Source organism: Drosophila virilis, chromosome 5 (assembly GCF_030788295.1).
Source record: "Drosophila virilis strain 15010-1051.87 chromosome 5, Dvir_AGI_RSII-ME, whole genome shotgun sequence".
In the NCBI taxonomy this organism is placed as follows: Eukaryota; Metazoa; Arthropoda; class Insecta; order Diptera; family Drosophilidae; genus Drosophila; species Drosophila virilis.
The window spans coordinates 20,007,422-20,026,898 of record NC_091547.1 but is presented as its reverse complement, the minus strand read 5'-3'; the positions used below and the strand labels follow the sequence as shown (position 1 = coordinate 20,026,898).

Below are 19,477 nucleotides of genomic sequence, written 5' to 3'. Positions count from 1 at the left end.
GATATACGCAGGTAATTATTATTTAAATAAAGATATATTAATAAATAGTGCGTTAAGTTCAAGAACAAGAGAAGTTTGTGTTTAAATGAAGAACTTATTTATATAGTGTTTGGATGTTGGCCTTTACCCAAAATAATGCATTTGTAATAACTGGGTGAAATAATTAATTATCTTATTATAATAATCAAGATCAAAGCATTCCCTAAATGTCTAGTAAACAATTTCTTCAGTTTCCAAAAAAATAATTATTAGGGTATTGCTGACTTGACTTTATTTTCTGGCAACACATACAAAGTTCTGTGTAATATTTTCTACAGGGTCTCGAGAACGAAATTTATGGAGGTGTGTTATTCTATTCATTACGATTTTTTGCTGTTTTTTTTTTTTCTTAAGTTTGTTTTCATATTTGTCGCCAGCACTTTGCACTGAGAGTAAAGCTTGCCAAAAGCTGAAAACGCTCATTCACAGATTAGGCTTATCGTCAGGTTCAAGTTTCGTTTGGCAAATTTGGTTTTTGCAGCGGTGCAAAAGTAGCACTTGATAAGTCCAAAAAAAAAGCAACGCTCTACCTCTCCCTTTTTCATCATCTGTCTCTATCTCTCTCTCTCTCTCTCTCTCTCTGTATTTCTTTCGCTCTCATTGAACAGCGTATTATGCAAGTGCAGCGTGTGTGACCTTAGTTCAAGCAATTAAAGCAGCTATAACGGTAAAAATACCATTTAATATGACATTGAGTCCCTGAAGAATGCCGCCTCGTACGCGGGAATAATATTAATAAACATTTTCGATATTGATCAATTGATAAGCTTGGCATATGTCAACAAAAGTGAAATCTTTGTTAACAAGAGTTAGGTATTGACAAGAAGATGCCCTGTACTGAGTTTTCGAAAAAATGCCTCTTGTCTGGAGCCTTTCGGGAATTGCATAATGACAGATCTTATTTCACTCGGTGTATTGTGCTTGCACTGTTCGGTAAATTATGAAGATTTTCGTATTGGTTATTAGATACCCTTCATATTATATCAGAATAATTTGTTCGACCCGAAAAGGCTCTAATGCACAACTAGAAGATGCCCTATATTTAAATAAATTTAGGAAACTGAAAGCAAAATCCAGAAAACCATTATTTCAACTTTGTATAAGCATATTTCTAAGTAGCCTAATATGCCCTTTTGCTACTGTGTATCATATATAACATTGTGTAGTGTTCAGCAATCGTGAAATACTCTAAGCATGCTCGTGGCTTTCGCTTGGTAGCTCAGCAGCTCCTCATTCAATATACCCTTTGCTGTGCACTTACTGCAGGGTATGAGAAATCAAAGCCGTGTACAACTACACGATAAGCCGCGTCTACTGCTGCTTCTGCTGCTGCTGCTTATGGTTTCGATGTCAGCTGATGGATGATGTAAGCTTAATTCGGGGCAGACGCGCAGCAGGCCACAGGCCACAAACATTGATAAGGAAGCCGTTAAATTGAAGATGGGGCAAGAGAGCGAGACAGCTGAGTTGGGCGGATAAAGTTGTACGGCAAGTGAATTGAGTATAGCAGCAGGAGGCGCGGCGTCTGGTGCATGCGGTAGGCGGCACGTAGCAAGCGGCAGGCAGCGTGGGCACGGCTGTTATCTTATCAGCCAACCGGCTGTGCATAAAAACAGAAAGAGCGCAAAATAAAGACACACACATACACAAAGCGAAATGGTAGACAAAAATGTACATATGTACAAATACTCTCAACAATTTGTAGTACATCTGTTACTTAGGCGCACCGACTGACATAGAGTTTCAGTTTCGATTGTTGTGTGAACGCAGCAACAAGTGCCCCGGCAGCAACATCAGCAACAGCAGCGACAGCAACAGTTGCCGAAGCGCAACAAGTGCCACGAGTGGAGGCAGATACTGGCAACTAGAGAGAACGAGACCGAGACCGAAAGCGAGTGAGGGGGAGCAGTTGGAAGAGCTAAACGCGCGACACGTCCCTTCAATTAGTTTCTGCAGTTATATTTAAATTTAAATTCGCATTAAGACTTGGCAATTTGATCAAATTAAACGTTAGCGCAAGACGAAATAAATTCATTAAACGACTGAATTCTATTGGCAGCAGCAACAGCTGAGCGCAAAAACCAAAAAAAAAAAAACGAAAGAAAAAAAGTGAAAGGAAACAGCCAAAGGAAAAAGGGAAAATAAGTGTGAAAATGCTGTTGAAAGGCGTGCAACTGTTGCGCAGCGGGTGAGTCTCAAGACTTTTATATAAACTTTATAGCTGTATGTACATACATATGTCCCCCCTATATAGAGCATTAAGCGGATCAGTGTCAGACTGCGGTTGGGTCCAGGCACTGTCTGGCCTTGGGTGGCCTACTTGGCTTACCTGTGCGTTTAGTTAAGGTCACGCCGGCAACTAACTTGGCTAATAACCTACCTCAAGCTTAGTCCATATTAGGGCAAAAGGGGTCTTATCGCGGCGATAAAGCCAAATCTTTGCTTCATTCAGTTAAAGCAGAGGAAAATTCCACGTTGATCGCACGCACACACAAAGCACAGCTCATGCACACACGCACACACACATGCTGCCAGAGCAACAGCATCAATGTTAATGTCGCAGATAGTCCACGGATCAATGCACTCGCTAGGGCAAAAGAATAACAACCACAACCAGCACAATGCCATCTAGAGCAGTCTGTAGGTTTTCACCCCTCATCTTTCGCATATATCTGCATATATCACTAATTCCGCCCAACCCTAGCTCTGCCCCGCTCCTATTTATTATTTTACACACATTGTTTGTTTATAAACAACTTTTCACGCACGCTTTCAACCCGTGCGCCCCTACCCAGCCCTCTTTCCCTAACAAGTTTTATCAATGAATTCGTGGCAACTTTATTTAGTTGCTCACATAAGTTATTTTCTTGCGCTCGAAAGTAGACAGCGTATTTCAGATTTGCAGCCAATTGTCGTTGCTATGGCAAAAACCGCAAAACAAATTTCATTGTATTATAAATTATATAAAAGTTTATTAAAGTAAATAAATTTTGGGTAGCCAGTTTCTCAGTTGCTATTCCATATCTTTATTTTAATCAACTTATAGGTAGCTCAGCTGTAAGTTACGTTTTCTTTTAAATTGATTGTTTTGTTTTTCATTTTAATTAAGTTACATTTTGGCTTTTAATTCATTATAGTTGGACAGATTTCCTATTATTGTTTATTACATATACGATTTAGACTTTTATGTGGCTGCTAGATTAGGTTGGCTTGAGAATGACCAATGGCCTCTTAAGATTTCATACCCAGTTTGAAGGTGAAGGAAACTTTACCTGACCCAACTTAACCCAACATAATCTAACCCGACTTAAGCCAAGTATCCCAAGCCAGCATCCCGCTAATAGCTAAACGCCTTAAGGAAATAACTTTATAGACTTCTATTTGAATAAATACAGCTATTTCGACGTTATGTTGCGTTACGCCCATAATCATTTAAGTTCCTATCAATATCAATTGCCGCGAAGCTGTTTGCAATAAATGTAGCATAATTTCCAGCTGCTCGCTTCATACAAAATTCGACTTTGCTTCCGTTTACTTAAAATTTGCATAGCATACTTTTGTGGGTTTTCAAAGCTTTCGAAAGTCGAGCGTTTTCTTTGTTTGCCTTGTGTCTTGTTCTTTGTTAGCTTTACAATCAGCGCTCGTCCGACCCCTTAGCACGCCCCGTCTATTTACGCCCACGTTGTATAGTGTTTTTGTGTTTTTGTTTTGGCTCCGGTTTTTTTTTTCTCTCTGCGCTGTGAGTGCTTTGTGTGTGTGTGAGGGAGAGAGCGATCGGCGGGCGGCGCTGCAGTTGACCGACGAGTTCTGCTGCCGACGCCCCTTGTCTGCCCCACTGCGACTTGTCTGTGCGTGCGTGTGTGTGTGTGTGAGTAAACAAAAACAAATTGCTGCTTGTATTGGTGTTGCCTTTGTTTTTGAGGGCGCTTAGCAACAGCGCCGGACACTGGAAATCAGTAAAAATGAATACAAAAATCTCTTTGGCTTTTTTAGTTTTTGTTTGGCTTGCTGTTGGCTTTTGTTTTGATAGCCGCTTTGGTGTGTGGCGTGTTTTGAACTGGTCAGCACTTTGTGGCCTGACAAACAACCTTTTTTAATACCCTGTATAAGTTGAAAATAGGTAAATTAATCTGTAAAATCAAGTGGTCTGTCTATTCGTCTGTCTCAGAGGCTCTTAAAGTCAATTACTAAAACGTAATCTGTTTATATGGGCTATTACCTGTGGATACCCTGTACTCAACACTGCCCTACAAGTTAAGATGAAAGAATGTCATAGCAATTCAGCGCTATATAGAGGGTATCTCCAAGTCATTCACCCTAGGTAAGAGGTTTAATTTTTGCATTCGCTTTGCATGGGTTTCCTCTTGGCAAGTAGCTTTTAGGAAGCACAGATATGTATCTGTCAGATACACTTCGCGTTCAGACGTTGTTGGGCTTGTGTAATCTACAGACAGCTGGCGACAAGAACGTCTGTCTGAACTCTCTGAATGATAACCTTACACAACCCGGGCAACGGCAACAACAATGACAGCAATAATATTGTTGTTATTGACGCTTCGCATTGGCATTTATTTATTTTATTTTGCTAGCCGAGCCCCCCAAGCGAGCGTAACAAAACAGAAATAGAAATACGACAAAAAAAAAGAGTAAAATAAATAATATTCGAATAATACAATAATATTTATGAATTTACCAGAACAGTAACAACAAATTAAAGTTAAATAACATACGCAATTGCCTAGCGCAATTACATGTGAATAATATTTTCCAGCTAATTGCACACTGAAGAGTCTCAATTTGTCATTGCTGAAAGGAAATGCCTGAACCCGAAAATTCACTTGCTAATTATGTCGCATTGTGTTTAGAGCTTATCAGTTAATTGTTTGTTTACAACAATATCGAAATATTTATCGCTCGATTTCGTTTCGGTTTCAAAGAATTTCTTTTCATGAGATTAGATAAGATAGCTAATGATCGTATATGTATATGCTTTATTTCGATAGTTTTGGGTAAACACATGTTTTTTTATGAGCAATCGCAGACGTTCTCGATGACGTGTAATATTGCCATACAAAGGTACACTGCAAAAAAAAAACATTTATACAACTAGTTTGTTTTGCTGAGAACAAGGTTTTTAAGTCGGGTACCGGAAACGAACTGAGGTTCTGTCGTGTGACAGGTAGGCGCCACTTCAATATGCAACTTGTGATCTGAGACAGAGAAATTCAGGGCAAAAGAGAGAGAGAGAGAGAGGAAAATAGGGAGAGAGAGAGCGATGGTAAGATTGTTATAAGATGGATTTTGGGTGGATGGGTGATATTTTTTAGTCTCATTTGCTTGATAATTTAATCCAAAATTGGCTTTAATGGCAAATTCTATTGCTCTGCTTTTATTAAATGGAATATTTTTTGTACTGTGCACATACACGCTATATATATACATATATATAAGTATTACACGCTCTATGCGGATCTTAGCATTTTAATTGCGCCACAGAAACTTTACGCCCATCCACCCAGATCACCCGCATAGACATTGATTGCGATGTTGCGACGCGTATATTACCTACCATATAATATATGGAATACTCTGTAATCTACACAGACCTATAGGCGTTTATACGCCTACATTATGTTTGCTTATCAGTTGGTAAACACACGCACATACAGACACACGAAGTCGTTGCTTCTGGTTGTCGCTTGGACTTTGATATGCCATGGAGCTCATTAATACAAAGCACTATTCTCGGTTGAACAAAGCTAATAAGTACCAGTTCTCACTGGAACTCAATTTTTGTGGGACAAAATTCAATACAGTTTCTTGACCTTGGCCTTGGATAGCTGGCATATTAAATTGTCTGGGTTGCCTAAGAACATATTGGTTAATATTTAAACGTTTTATTATCTAGCCGTTTCGTTATATTACAAAGATATCCCCGCCAGTTACAACCTCAACATAACAGCAATGCACAATAACAACCAGTTTTTACTGGAACTTTCAATGTGGGAAAAACATGAAACTCGATTAGCTGATCTTGAGCTAAATAAATTGTTACTAGGACAACTTCTGATCATGGTCTTAAATAATGTAGTTAGGTAATTTGTTAGGCTATTTGCGCTAAATACACTATGAGTCTTTAAAGTCCTTACCATGACTGTCAGGCTGCCAATTAATCAACGGAACCTATCTTCTTAAACATTTCCTCCTCACATTTTCTACACAGAGCATGTTTCCAGTCAATTGTATTGAAAAACATTTGTTGAGAAATAATTTATATAAATGTTCTCACGAAATTAGTGCCATAATATTAATCATTGCTGATTATGTGGGCGAACTTTATTTCTGTTTAGACACGCGCATCAGATTCGAACCCGGATCCCTTAAACAACTCATCTTTAAATATAAAATTTCAATAAAACCTATAGTTTTCCAGCTTTTGTGTAGTCTAGAGATTAGTATGTGACGTCAAAGCGTCGGAAAAACCTTTAATAAGAGGAATAAAAAAACACTAGAAATAGTTATATAGAGCAAGCGCTCGTATATGGGAGGTTCGAAAAGTATCATATTAATTCTGCACTTCAGACCCAGAACGAAAAACCCAGCAATACAGTTTTTCTCAGCGTCATTTCAGAAACGAGCTGCTGATATTGCAATATAGTAGTAAATATTTTGTCGGCTATAGCAAACTTTCCATCAGCTACCGTGCGGCTGAACGACTGTGACTAAGGGAAGACTCCCCCAGTGAAACAAACACGTCATAATAAAACGGTCTGTAAATAATTTGGCACGTAAATCTTGTAAGCCAAAATAAAGTAGTCTTGTTTTTTGTGTTCAACTCATTACGCGATTTGCCACGCGTCGTCATCAATTTTTTGTTTGTTTTTGTTTTTGATGTCGGCGACAACTGGTTCAAACTGGAGCTGGAAAACTGGTTTAATTTCTGAGTGCTTGGCCGACTGGCGTTGGCCAGCTGATAAGATTGAAAAAGGAGGGTCACATCGATGGGTAAATCTTAATATATATGATTACGGCTGCCCTTAGGCTTTATGTGTGTGTGTGTGTCCGTGTGTTTTATTTCGGTCTGTCTGGTTCTGAAACTAAGGCCAAGGCAACGTGGCAAGTTAATGAACTTGTTCAAAGCCAAACTAAAGTTCTTTTAAGGTACAGACTTTCAAAGAGGAAATCATATGAAATCAATTTATAATTTTTGTATTAAAACAGCCGAAAATGTCCAAGTATGAAATTCCCAATTCGGTTGCCACGCATCCAGAAATAAAAATGCCACGTCAAAATGTATATACACCTAGACATATATGTACAGATATCTATAGGCACTACTATATACATATATAGTTGTTGCCATAGAGCTATAAATTTTCCATATATATATATTTATATATGGGGAGAAAACACGCGCTTGTTAATTTTCTGCGTATTCATTTTCGCAACGCATGAAAATCTCAATAAAAATAAAAATAAATACACGGCGCAAAAATAAAATGTGCCACAGCAATGGCAACAAAGCAGCTGCCGGTCCGTGTTGCGGCATGTCCAAAAAAATGGGCGTGCGGCCATATACCCAGCACTAAAAGGATATAAGGTGTATGTTAGGTTTGCTCAAAGTCAAACAAATAATCTGATGCTTAGTCTCTGTGCTATAACCAAGGCTTAGTCTAGAGACTGATTATCCTTTAGACTAACTGGGTATTCCTTAAGTCTTTAAGAGTGTAACGTCTTCTAAATAACATTAGAAGAATTTTTCTTATATTTCGTCTCTATAAACTTGTAAGATCTTTGTTGGCATGAGCTTAAGCAAGTTATACCAGGGTATATTGTAGTCTATCCGAGTGGTTTGCTTTATTAACAAAGCAAGAAAAATTACACATACATATTTATTATTTTAAAATAATATTCTCACGCTTTTATTAAAAATAAGTATCTGAGTATCTTGTAGTGAGCAGTGTTATTCTTCGATTAACGAATGTGGTTTTACATCAGGTTTTTAACAGGGTATATTATTGATCAGAACATCTCTGCCCATGTTAAATAACTCGAACTCTTGTTCTGCTCTAAATGATTTTATGCCTTAGGTTAGCTGGTCGAGAAGAACTTTAAGCCTTACAGGGTATCCATACGCAAATATATTTTATATACCCACTTATTTTAAATTAACAGAGCATAAAAAGCAGCAATGTGTGAGTGGGATAAAAATGCACTTGCCATTTGAAAAATGCCAAGAGAACAAACGCACGCGACAGCGAGTCGAGCGAAATAATGTTGATCCCATTTCAGATTCCCGTTCCCATTTCCAATACCCATTTGCCTTTCACATACCCAGACCATTTTTGAGTTCTAATCAGCTGAAAAGTGGACTCTTAGTTTGTTTTGAGCGCGTGGCACCCATCAAATATTGTAGAAAAGTCTGTTCCGAATAATTAGCTACAAGTGTCAAAGCTGATAGCGAAAATATCGCTGTTGAAAATTTGTTTTAAATAAACAAAACTATTTAACTATGGTCAGTTCTTATCATTAGCAAAGTCATGGCACATAAATAATGCAAAAAATAAATACAATTAACAGCCCCATAAACCCGACCCATAAAACCCGCCAGACGGCAAACAGCAGCAGCAGAAATGTACGTAAATATTTAATCTGGATTGGGTTGGGCTTAGGTTTCGCTTTACGTCTTAAATCGGAATGCAAATAAGCCAAAGAAGTTAGCAAAACTTGGTAAAGATAAACAATAGAGCTATGCGTATCCCCACAATGCTGTCAATTTGATAAAAACGAAACAAAAACAAAAAAAAAAAAAAAAACACAAACATTTATTAAATAATCATTCGGTTTAAATTAGCACACAAATTAATTAGCGCTTTGCGATTTGATTTGACGTAAATGAAGTAAGGTTAGTTTCAGCAAATGACCAAAATTTCGATTTGTCGATTTCACAAGCATTTTCATATAGTATATGAATATATATTTCACGTTTTCTATATACCCTTGGAGAAATGGCAAGCAAACAGGCACAATATATATTTACTATATAGTAAGTAAGCATCATAGAAATTTTAAGTTTTAAATTAACTGTTTTACTGGGAAAAAAGGAAAGGTCTCAGAAAAAACTGTTGACAAATTTCCATTGAAAGCATTCAAATAATTTGTTGTATTTTAACAAATTCCTTTTCTCGTCAATTCAACTACAAAAAATCAACATCAGTTAATATCATGTATAAAGTTTTTCAAAATCTAGTAATCTCGGTAAAATTTTACAACGAAATTTGGAAAAAGATTATATAAGTGGTATGTATAATAATAATAATTATAACTAAGTATAACACTTATAGAAGTGTATCTAAATTGAATGACTCTGCGGATACTTGTTCCATGGGCTTAAATTAGTTTGATGACATTTTAGATACAGCATCGAGTATTTTATCATGTGCCAGCCATGCAATGTGTGTTAATGACTCCAACCAGGGCACAGACCATATGCCACACACACACACACACATACACACATACGCACAGCGTACATTCACATATATAGATACAGTATATACCACGCATGCATAGAGTATTTGAGTAGCTAAACGCGCCGCTAGAAAATGCGCAGTTTCAAAAAAATGGTCGTCTGACAAACAAATTTAGATTACATAAACGCATGTGACGTCACCAATGGAACAGGCCAGCGAACGACAATGGCGTGAACAGTCCATGGACTTTGTACCGCCCTGTCAATGTAACTAGAACTACACAAGTGCCCAGACATCAAGATATGAATGAGAGCTGATTAATTCGATAAACGAGAAAAAAGAGCGAGATACATAGATCATATATATAGAGCTTTACCAGCGAAAGCGCATAGATAAACTGGGGCTGGTTAGCAGTTAACTGAAATGTTAACTGTTGGCCAAGTTTGGTATTTGGCAGCAGTTGGCTAACAGCTGTGCTGAGAATCTTATACTCTAACCATAACAGAGAGCACAACATAGCATAAGTAGCAGACCCAGAGGCTGTCTGATGAAACATTGCATCATTCAATTCAGTTCAGCCAGTTCAACGAGACGATCTCTTTGACCAGATGAAAGTGACGCAGTCATGACGCCTTCATATTTTTCACCTTCCCCCTCGCTCACTCTCTTTCTGGCTGTGTCTCCCTCTCCCTCTCTCTCTCTATATGCGGCGGCTGCGTCGGAGACAATTGAAGGTTGTCTCTCTGTCGCTGCTGCTTTGGAATCCCCAAACCGAACGCGCTGTGCAAAAGTCTGAGCAAGTTTTTCATGAATTCAAAAACAGAAAGAATTAAAAAAAACATTTAATGACTTTCAGATGCTCTGTAATTGAAAGTACATCCATTTTTCTGTCATTTAGAGAACATTAGCTTTCACTTAGCCATTGAAAAGTATAAATACCTACTTATTATGTGGATACATTACGAATTAGCTCTAAATCTCAAAGCTAATCTTAATGTTTGATAATAACTTAAAATTCATTTGTTATTTTCAAATGAGTTGGATTCGCTTGTTTGCTAAAACTAATCTTTTAAAATTGTGCTGATAGTCAAAGTACGATTATGGAGAGTCATTTGTTTTGATCATTATCATTGTTCCTACACTAAGACGATGCTGATCTATATAAATATAAAAACAATATATAAATAGTCTTCAAGATTTATAAATACAAACAGACATTATAAAATTAGCCCATTACCTAAATTAATTTATATAATATAGGTAATTTAATTTATATATAGGTATATAACAGTTAAGTTAAGTTTTAAGGATAAAAGGCATCAACTGGACCCTCCGTTCAGTTCAGTTAATAATTTGATTTTAGCTCAATAGACATAGGAACGCCTCCCTCTGACACACAACCCCCATTTGGCGCCATTTGCTTTACAGGGTATAGGCAGAAACCTGCACTACCAGCTAACAGCTGATTAGCCAGTTTTCGTTTTACAATTGTGTGTGGGATAAATGCGACGGCGACTCGGCTCTTTTTTCCAGCAGCTGGGGCGCACATACTTAGAATACTGATTGAGGTACAGTTGTGCACAAAAGGCGCCGATAAAACGGGGTACGGCCAGCGTCTGTGCAGGCATTAAAGTAGGCCCAAGAAGCAGCTGTGTTAGGGTTTCCACCTGTACCTAACCTCCAATTAGGTAGCCACAGATCTTACTTACTGAACCAAGGAAATTCTTTTCTTCCACAGGCTGGCCGGTCCACCAAAGTGCTACAATTTTCGTCTGGTCTGCCGTGCGCTGTCCGTGCAATATGGGGATGCCAAGACGCTGACGCCCGCTGTCCGGGATTATGTGGATAAGTGCGTGAATCTGTGCCAGCCGGAGCGTGTGCACATCTGCGATGGCAGCCCGGCGGAGAGTAAGCTGCTGCAGGGTCTGATGCTCAAGCAGGGCACAATTCTGCCGCTGCTCAAGTACGAGAACTGCTGGCTGGCGCGCACCAATCCCGCTGATGTGGCACGCGTCGAGTCCAAGACGTTTATTAGCACGGAGCGCAAGGAGCAGACGGTGCCGGTGACGCCCAATGCCACACCGGGCACGCTGGGCAACTGGATATCCGAGACGGATCTGCAGGCAGCCATCGCGGAACGTTTTCCTGGCTGCATGAAGGGTCGCACTATGTACGTGATACCCTTTAGCATGGGACCGGTGGGCTCACCGCTCTCCAAAATAGGCATTGAGATCACCGACTCGCCCTATGTGGTCGAGTCCATGAAGATTATGACGCGCGCCGGCGCCCCAGTGCTGCAGGTGCTGCAACAGGGCGATGGTCAGTTCGTCAAGTGCCTTCACTCGGTGGGCACACCGGCTAGTGGTGTACAGGCTCAGGCCTCCTGGCCGTGCGATCCCGAGCGCACCATCATTCTGCACAAGCCGGCCGAAAACGAGATCGTCTCCTATGGCTCCGGCTATGGCGGCAACTCGCTGCTGGGCAAGAAGTGCTTCGCTCTGCGCATTGGCAGCACCATTGCCAAGCGGGAGGGCTGGCTGGCCGAGCACATGCTCATCCTGGGCATCACCAATCCGCAGGGCAAGAAGATTTACGTGGCTGCCGCTTTTCCCTCGGCCTGCGGCAAGACCAATCTCGCCATGATGACGCCCACTTTGCCGGGCTACAAGGTGGAGTGCGTGGGCGACGACATCGCCTGGATGAAGTTCGATGCACAGGGCGTGCTGCGTGCTATTAATCCCGAGAATGGCTTCTTTGGTGTGGCGCCTGGTACCTCGCGTGCCACCAATCCCATTGCCATGGACACCATCTTCCGTAATACGGTCTTTACCAATGTTGCGTCCACTTCGGATGGCGGCGTCTACTGGGAGGGCATGGAAGAGGCTCAATTGGCCAATGTTACTGTCACCGACTGGCTGGGCAAGCTCTGGTCCAGGGAATCGGGCAAGCCTGCCGCACATCCCAACTCCCGATTTTGCACGCCCGCCGCCCAATGCCCCATCATTGATCCCGCCTGGGAGGACAGCGCTGGCGTGCCCATCTCAGCTATACTTTTCGGCGGACGACGTCCAGCGGGCGTTCCTCTAGTCTATGAGGCTCGCGACTGGGCACATGGCGTCTTTATAGGCGCCTCCATGCGCAGCGAGGCTACCGCCGCGGCGGAGCACAAGGCCAAGGTTATCATGCACGATCCCTTCGCAATGCGTCCCTTCTTTGGCTACAATTTTGGCGACTACCTCGCCCATTGGCTGAGCATGGAGAAACGCGGCCAGGTGCCCAAGATTTTCCATGTCAACTGGTTCCGCAAGAGTGACGAGGGCAAGTTCTTGTGGCCTGGATTTGGCGACAATTCGCGCGTGCTGGACTGGATTTTCCGTCGCGTGCAGGGCGAAAATTGTTTTGAGGAATCGCCCATTGGCCGCCTGCCCAGTCAGGGCGCTCTAAATGTTGCCGGCCTGCCGGGCAATGTGGATCTCAAGCAGCTGTTCGAGCTGCCCAAGGAGTTTTGGCAGCAGGAAGCCAAGGAAATCGAGCAGTACTTTGACGCTCAAGTGGGCGGTCACTTGCCGCGCCCTGTGGCGCAGCAGCTGGCCGAACTGAAGAAGCGCGTGGCCAGCATGTGATGTGTTGTTGCTCCATGTTGGGTTCCATAGGTTATTGGTAATCTTAGTTTAATAAAGTCTAACAAAAAAACCAGCAACAAGATTTTTTTGTACCATGGCATTCCATGGCTGCCCCATTATATGGCACGGGGCGTGGCTATCGGGAGGCCCGTCCACAAATTGGCGTAAACAAGCATATAAATTCATAATCGCGTTAACCTCTCTGCACCGCTGCGAATTATCAAGATCGCGCGAAAAAAAAACAAGTAAATAAAATGGTAAAAAAAAGTACACCAAAATTTGGACACCAAAAAAAGTTTTATAGAACGTTGATCTTGGTGGAAAAGCAAACGGGCCTCCGCAGTTGTCAAGGTCTGATTAACGCCTTGCTCGTGAGGTGGTGTGATTCTACATGTAGCAAATCGCCAAAGAAAAGAGGCCTCAACAAAAAACTGATAAGCCAACAAGTGTGCCCACGAAAGGGGTCTAAGATCCGGTTAGCTATTCAAAAACAATTCAAAGCAAGTAATGGTAAGATAATAAAGGGTAGAAAGGCGAAGTGTACATAGAGTGCAGTAAATATTTGATAGTTATGCCAGGGTTTTATCCGACAAGCCTCTAACCGATCAAAAAAAAAAAACTCTGACAATTTGATAAACAAAAAAGGTTTCGCAGTTCGATAAGTTAATGGTTCCTAACATAATTGGAGAGAACAGGGTAACTGAGAGGTACGTATCTAACTGATTAAAATCTTTAACTGCAGTTGTAAAGGGATATTTTTAGACCTCAAGTCAAGGTTAAGGCATTCGACCAGAAGTTATCATAGTTTTATAGACCTTAGAGTTGATAAATATATTTATTTTAAGGTTTAACGATAAGAGCCATTGGAACAATGATTGGTAGTATCTTTAAAGCAATGTCATAAAAGGTTGCTCTTAGTCTTTAAGAAGAGAAAAATGTAATAGATGTCACCAAGATCCTCTGGAAAATACTCGTAACTGTTTGTCAATTTTCAGATCCGGTTAGCGACCAACATTATGAACTAAAAACAGAGCTCAACTCTATATTTAGAATAGAATATTTTCCACTGCTTTCCGAGTCTAGGGGCTCGTTTACCAGATTGATAAGCCGCGAGCTGTATTACAATTTGTATGTCTATAGCGTTATGTATATTGATTTTCATTATTTATTTATTGATCCGTCGAATCATTGACGTAAATTCAAAAATAAAGTCAAGTCATCAAGCACGCTTTGCTATAGCAAGGCGATCTTTGCACGTCGCGGGGCTTAGGCATGAGGCATGGGATTTGAGGGGAATCGCAAGATCAGGCAGGGTAGAGGTGTGTGAACACTGGCAGCACAAGCAGACAGTTGATGGTGATGCTGCTTATCAAGCTGAACTAGAAAAACAAGTCCATGGTATAAAAATAAACACACGAAAAAAAATTCCGCGAATTTTTAAACATTTTTTTTTTTTTGCAATTTCAAGAGACGCGTGGAGGTAGGCTGATAAAAACTTTAACTGGTATATAAACAGACGTCATACAAGGATCACAAGGTATACCAGTTCCTTAATAAATAAATATTAAGGTCAGTTCCTTGATCAATATGCTATATGACTTGCTATAACCCCATTTGGTATTTGGGCACCTTCATTTCTCCTTCCCAGAACACATGATAATATCCATGCGTATATTTTCGTGTGTTTATGCGAATGCCAAAAAAAAAAAACTAAACCGTTCTATCCATTCATGGCCTCCAAGCCGTTTGGCTGATGGCCATGGCCAACATTATAATAGAACGCAATGAATTTGGCTAGATCATCAAAATCTTTCCCGTCACCAGTTTTGCCAATATGCGAAAGTGGCCACACAAAACGCTCTGGCAATTTGAAAACAAGTCGCAACAGCCATGTGATGTCGGAGCGTAAGGCGTGGGTGGGCGCGTGTGGTGCGCATTAGGGGGTGGCGGCAGGTAGGTTTTACTACCATGTGCTTATGGGCGGGAAATTTCCTTTATATATATATTATGTATTAAATAGATATGTGCACACAAGCGAATTGTTTGCCCACATCGCGAAACGAATGGAAGGACACAATACACCCAAAAAAGCAGAGTAGGTTACGATAATTAGACGTATGTAGATCTTATCGAGAATATCTAATAACGGTGTACATCAATTGCAGGCGATTTACGTACTCGAACGATATCGAATAGAAAACATAACCAAACAAAATAATTAAATTAGTGGCTGGCGAGGAAAGCAAAAACAAATATCAGCAAGTGGAGCACAAATAGCGCTAAATGACTCTTATCAAAGCGAGCGAAAGGCGCGCTATCAAAATAACAGCAAAAATGAATTGAAGAGCGGCAATGCAAATAAAATCTATATATACAAAAAAAAAGACACAAAAAACACAAACAAAAAGAAAAACAAAAATAAGCTGAAACTTGCCACAGCGACAATGACAACAAGGCCTGTTGCCAAGCGGCGGCGGCCGTAATAATAACCCCCCTCACACACACACAACTCCCCTGCGCTGGACAAACGCTGTGAAAAACCAAAACAATTGCCGAGCCTCCCGGCGAGCGGCCAATCAGCGTGTCCGACGTTTGACCTGAGGCGCGCGCGCGCTTCTCATAAAAACAAAGCGAAACAAGTGCCCAGCCGAGCCGAGTCGAGCCGAAGACGCAGCCGAACGCCAGCCGATCGTGCGGCCCCCGTTAATCATGTTCTAGTCGCATCGGGCAGTCACCAGCGGCAGCGCTGCCGCGGAGCGTATAAAAGGCCGACTGCAGCGAGCAGTTGGCATCAGTTACTCGTGGACTGAGTAAATGGAAAGATCAAGTGAAACATTTAATTTCAGTGATCTGAAAATCAAATTGATTTTTGACAAAAAACTCTGGAGAAACATATGAAAGCACACACAACAACCAACTAAACTAAACAAAAAAACAAATTATAATACAAATTGTGATAATTAAATTGTGATATTTGACAAATTTCATTGTTTTTTGCCAAATCTAAACGCAAAATCAAAAGTTTATTTGTGCGCCATATTCCAAAGTCTTTGAAAGAAAATAAATTTCTTATTATTAATATAAAAAAAAAAACAACAACAACAAAATGCCTGAGCTCATTGAACAAAGCAAAATTATGTAAGTACGAGTTGTACGAGAAGCAAGAAAAGAAATCCAAACACACATATGTATACATCACCACACCCAGAAACCTCTAGATGTTGCATGCCCCAGAAAGTATTTTTAACAAAACACAAACTTTTCATACTAACAAGACTGAATTCTTTGAACTATTTTGATGTGCAAAAAAAGAGCTAAACAAATATCAAAAATATGTTTTGTGCATATTATGATAAAAATATATAAATTAAATGACTAAAGCTTATTTGTTTTACCGTCAAATTTTCTGAATCATTTCCTTACAAAGAATTATAAGAAACATGTTTATACAAAAAATTAAAAGCAAAAGAATTTACTACATTTTTTGTGGTCTTTAAAAATTTTAATTTATCCGCGAACGGTTCAAAATGTTGTTGACTAAATATTTTGAATAACTTTTAGTGTTAAATTGGGAAAAGCAATTTACCGATCTTTTTAACTTACTGTGCACGAAATCTCCATCTAACATCTCAACTCTTTATAAAACTCAATTCTAGCTCTTTCTTTTTTTTCCACCTTCCAAGATAACACTTTATTCACGCCTCACCCACTGACCCACTGCCTTCTCACGCAACACTCACTCATAAATTCCTTATTTTCCACTTACAGTTCCGCCAATGGCTGCGGTCTGCCCCAGCTGCACAAGCTGCGCCAGGATAATTGTGGCCTGTACAGCCACATCCGTGGCATTCCCACCTCGTATGGCGATGTTAGCTCCTTGACTGCCGGCGTGCGCAGCTTCGTAGAGGAAGCAGTTGCTCTGTGCCAGCCTGATCAGGTGCACATTTGCGATGGCTCCGAGCAGGAGAACAAGATGCTTATCAAGACGCTGCTGGAGTCGGGTACCATTGTGGCCTTGCCCAAGTACGAGAACTGCTGGCTGGCCAGGACTAATCCTGGTGATGTGGCCCGCGTGGAGTCCAAGACATTCATCTGCACCGAGACACGCGAGGAGACCATACCCACGCCCAAGGATGGTGTCAAGGGTACCCTGGGCAACTGGATTTCCCCTCTGGACATGGAGGCCGCTATTCAACAGCGCTTCCCTGGCTGCATGAAGGGTCGCACCATGTATGTGGTACCCTTCAGCATGGGTCCAGTGGGTTCGCCACTCTCCAAGATCGGCATTGAGGTCACCGACTCCGCTTATGTGGTCGCTTCCATGCGCATCATGACCCGCATGGGCGCTTCTGTGCTCCAGCAGCTAGCCAAGAAGGAGGAGTTCGTGCGCGCCTTGCACTCCGTGGGCACACCAGCCAATGGTGTAGTGGAGCAGCCTTCCTGGCCCTGTGATCCCGAGCGCACCATCATCTTGCATAAGCCCGCCGAGAATCTGATTGTCTCTTATGGCTCTGGCTATGGTGGCAACTCGCTGCTGGGCAAGAAGTGCTTCGCTCTGCGCATTGGCAGCACCATTGCCAAGCGGGAGGGCTGGCTGGCCGAGCACATGCTCATCCTGGGCATCACCGATCCCAAGGGCGTCAAGAAGTACATCACTGCCGCCTTCCCTTCGGCCTGCGGCAAAACCAATCTGGCCATGTTGAATCCCTCCCTGTCTAACTACAAGGTGGAGTGCGTGGGCGATGACATCGCCTGGATGAAGTTCGACTCACAGGGTGTGCTGCGTGCCATCAATCCCGAGAATGGCTTCTTTGGCGTTGCACCTGGCACCTCCGTGGAGACCAATCCCATTGCCATGAACACCGTCTTCAAGAACACCATCTTCACCAATGTGGCCTCCACTTCGGATGGCGGCGTCTACTGGGAGGGCATGGAGAGCAGTCTGGCTCCCAATGTGCAGATCACCGATTGGTTGGGCAAGCCCTGGACCAAGGAATCTGGCAAACCAGCTGCTCATCCTAACTCCCGCTTCTGCACACCGGCCGCCCAGTGCCCCATTATCGATGGCGCCTGGGAGGATCCAGCTGGCGTGCCCATCTCTGCCATGCTCTTTGGCGGTCGTCGCCCAGCTGGCGTGCCCTTGATTTATGAGGCTCGCGACTGGACACATGGTGTCTTCATTGGCGCCGCTATGCGCAGTGAATCGACAGCCGCGGCTGAGCACAAGGGCAAGGTGATCATGCACGATCCCTTCGCAATGCGTCCCTTCTTCGGCTACAACTTTGGCGACTATGTGGCCCATTGGCTGAGCATGGAGAAACGCGGCCAGGTGCCCAAAATCTTCCATGTCAACTGGTTCCGCAAGAGCGATGCTGGCAAATTCATGTGGCCCGGATATGGAGAGAACTCTCGTGTGCTTGACTGGATCCTGCGCCGTGTCAATGGTGAGCCCTGTTACGTGGAGTCTGCCATTGGTCGCATACCCGCCGCAGGTGAACTCAACTTGGCTGGCATGAAGGAGCAGATCGATGTGGAGCAGCTGTTCTCGCTCCCCAAGGAGTTCTGGACACAGGAGGTAGAGGCTATACGCAACTACTTCGAGACGCAAGTGGGCGCTGATCTGCCCGCCAGCATCTATGCGGAACTGGACAAGCTGAAAGGACTCGTTGCCGACTTGTAAATGCAGTTGCCCAGCAGAGAATTTATCACAAATCTTTCACCCGCACGCACACAAACACGCATCTTTACCCGCCTTGCACCACCTATAAACCTAAGCAAAACTATCCCACAAAACCTGCAAACATATAACCTAAAACCCCGCCCACAAAAACCAACATATATACTCTATATAACCCGAAGACTATGCTAACAATTTATTTTTTCACTTAGTCGTTTCTCTAGAGTTTAAGCCGCAGACTTCCAAAACTATTTATTATATAAGTGTTTAGCCTTAAGTCTTAAGTTAAGATCTGTATAAAAGAAAAAACAAATAATGAAGAAAACAAAAAAGTAAAAAACATATAATTCTAATAAAACCAAAAGATTTTATCATAATCATATTCGCATACCTTTTTCTGCTGTTTTGAAAAGCAAATAAGCTAATAAGCTTAAAGGAAATACTTTAACAAACAAATCAAAGTTTTGGCAAATATATCAAAAAATATGTCTACTGTAAAAACTTTTGTTGTCTATGTTCTACAGTTTGGACTATGATCATAGAGCATTAATCTGTCAATCAGCTACAATCAATGGAATTTAGATATTTTGCTACAAAACAAAAATGATTTTAAAAAAAGTTCACTTCAGTTCCCCCAAGAATTTATGTTCACATAAGAAACCAAA

The 19,477-nt window shown here is 41.7% G+C and overlaps 2 protein-coding genes across 3 annotated transcripts; both read left to right on the top strand.

Annotated features, from left to right (window-relative positions):
• Positions 1-1,817: 1,817 nt before the first annotated feature.
• Pepck2 (Phosphoenolpyruvate carboxykinase 2) lies at positions 1,818-13,215 on the top strand. Of its 2 annotated transcripts, none has more exons than XM_002049309.4 (2): positions 1,818-2,227; positions 11,251-13,215. In XM_002049309.4, exons 1-2 carry the CDS (start codon positions 2,193-2,195, stop codon positions 13,133-13,135), a joined length of 1,920 nt encoding a protein of 639 aa, XP_002049345.1. In that variant the 5' UTR covers positions 1,818-2,192; the 3' UTR covers positions 13,136-13,215. The 2 variants fall into 2 exon arrangements, with proteins under 2 accessions (XP_002049345.1, XP_070066085.1); XM_070209984.1 differs by lacking the exon at positions 1,818-2,227 and adding an exon at positions 9,258-9,339.
• A 2,725-nt stretch (positions 13,216-15,940) lies between these two features.
• Positions 15,941-19,189, top strand: Pepck1 (Phosphoenolpyruvate carboxykinase 1). The gene is made up of 2 exons (XM_002049310.4): positions 15,941-16,273; positions 16,904-19,189. Exons 1-2 carry the CDS (start codon positions 16,242-16,244, stop codon positions 18,813-18,815), a joined length of 1,944 nt encoding a protein of 647 aa, XP_002049346.2. The 5' UTR covers positions 15,941-16,241; the 3' UTR covers positions 18,816-19,189.
• The last annotated feature ends 288 nt before the right edge of the window (positions 19,190-19,477 follow it).

Bases quoted from the DNA above. Each gene is read 5' to 3' on its own strand.
- Pepck2 (XM_002049309.4), top strand. From the start codon at position 2,193: ATGCTGTTGAAAGGCGTGCAACTGTTGCGCAGCGG. The intron at 2,228-11,250 runs GTGAGTCTCAAG...TTTCTTCCACAG, and splicing joins GTGCAACTGTTGCGCAGCGG to GCTGGCCGGTCCACCAAAGT.
- Pepck1 (XM_002049310.4), top strand. From the start codon at position 16,242: ATGCCTGAGCTCATTGAACAAAGCAAAATTAT. The intron at 16,274-16,903 runs GTAAGTACGAGT...TTCCACTTACAG, and splicing joins ATTGAACAAAGCAAAATTAT to TTCCGCCAATGGCTGCGGTC.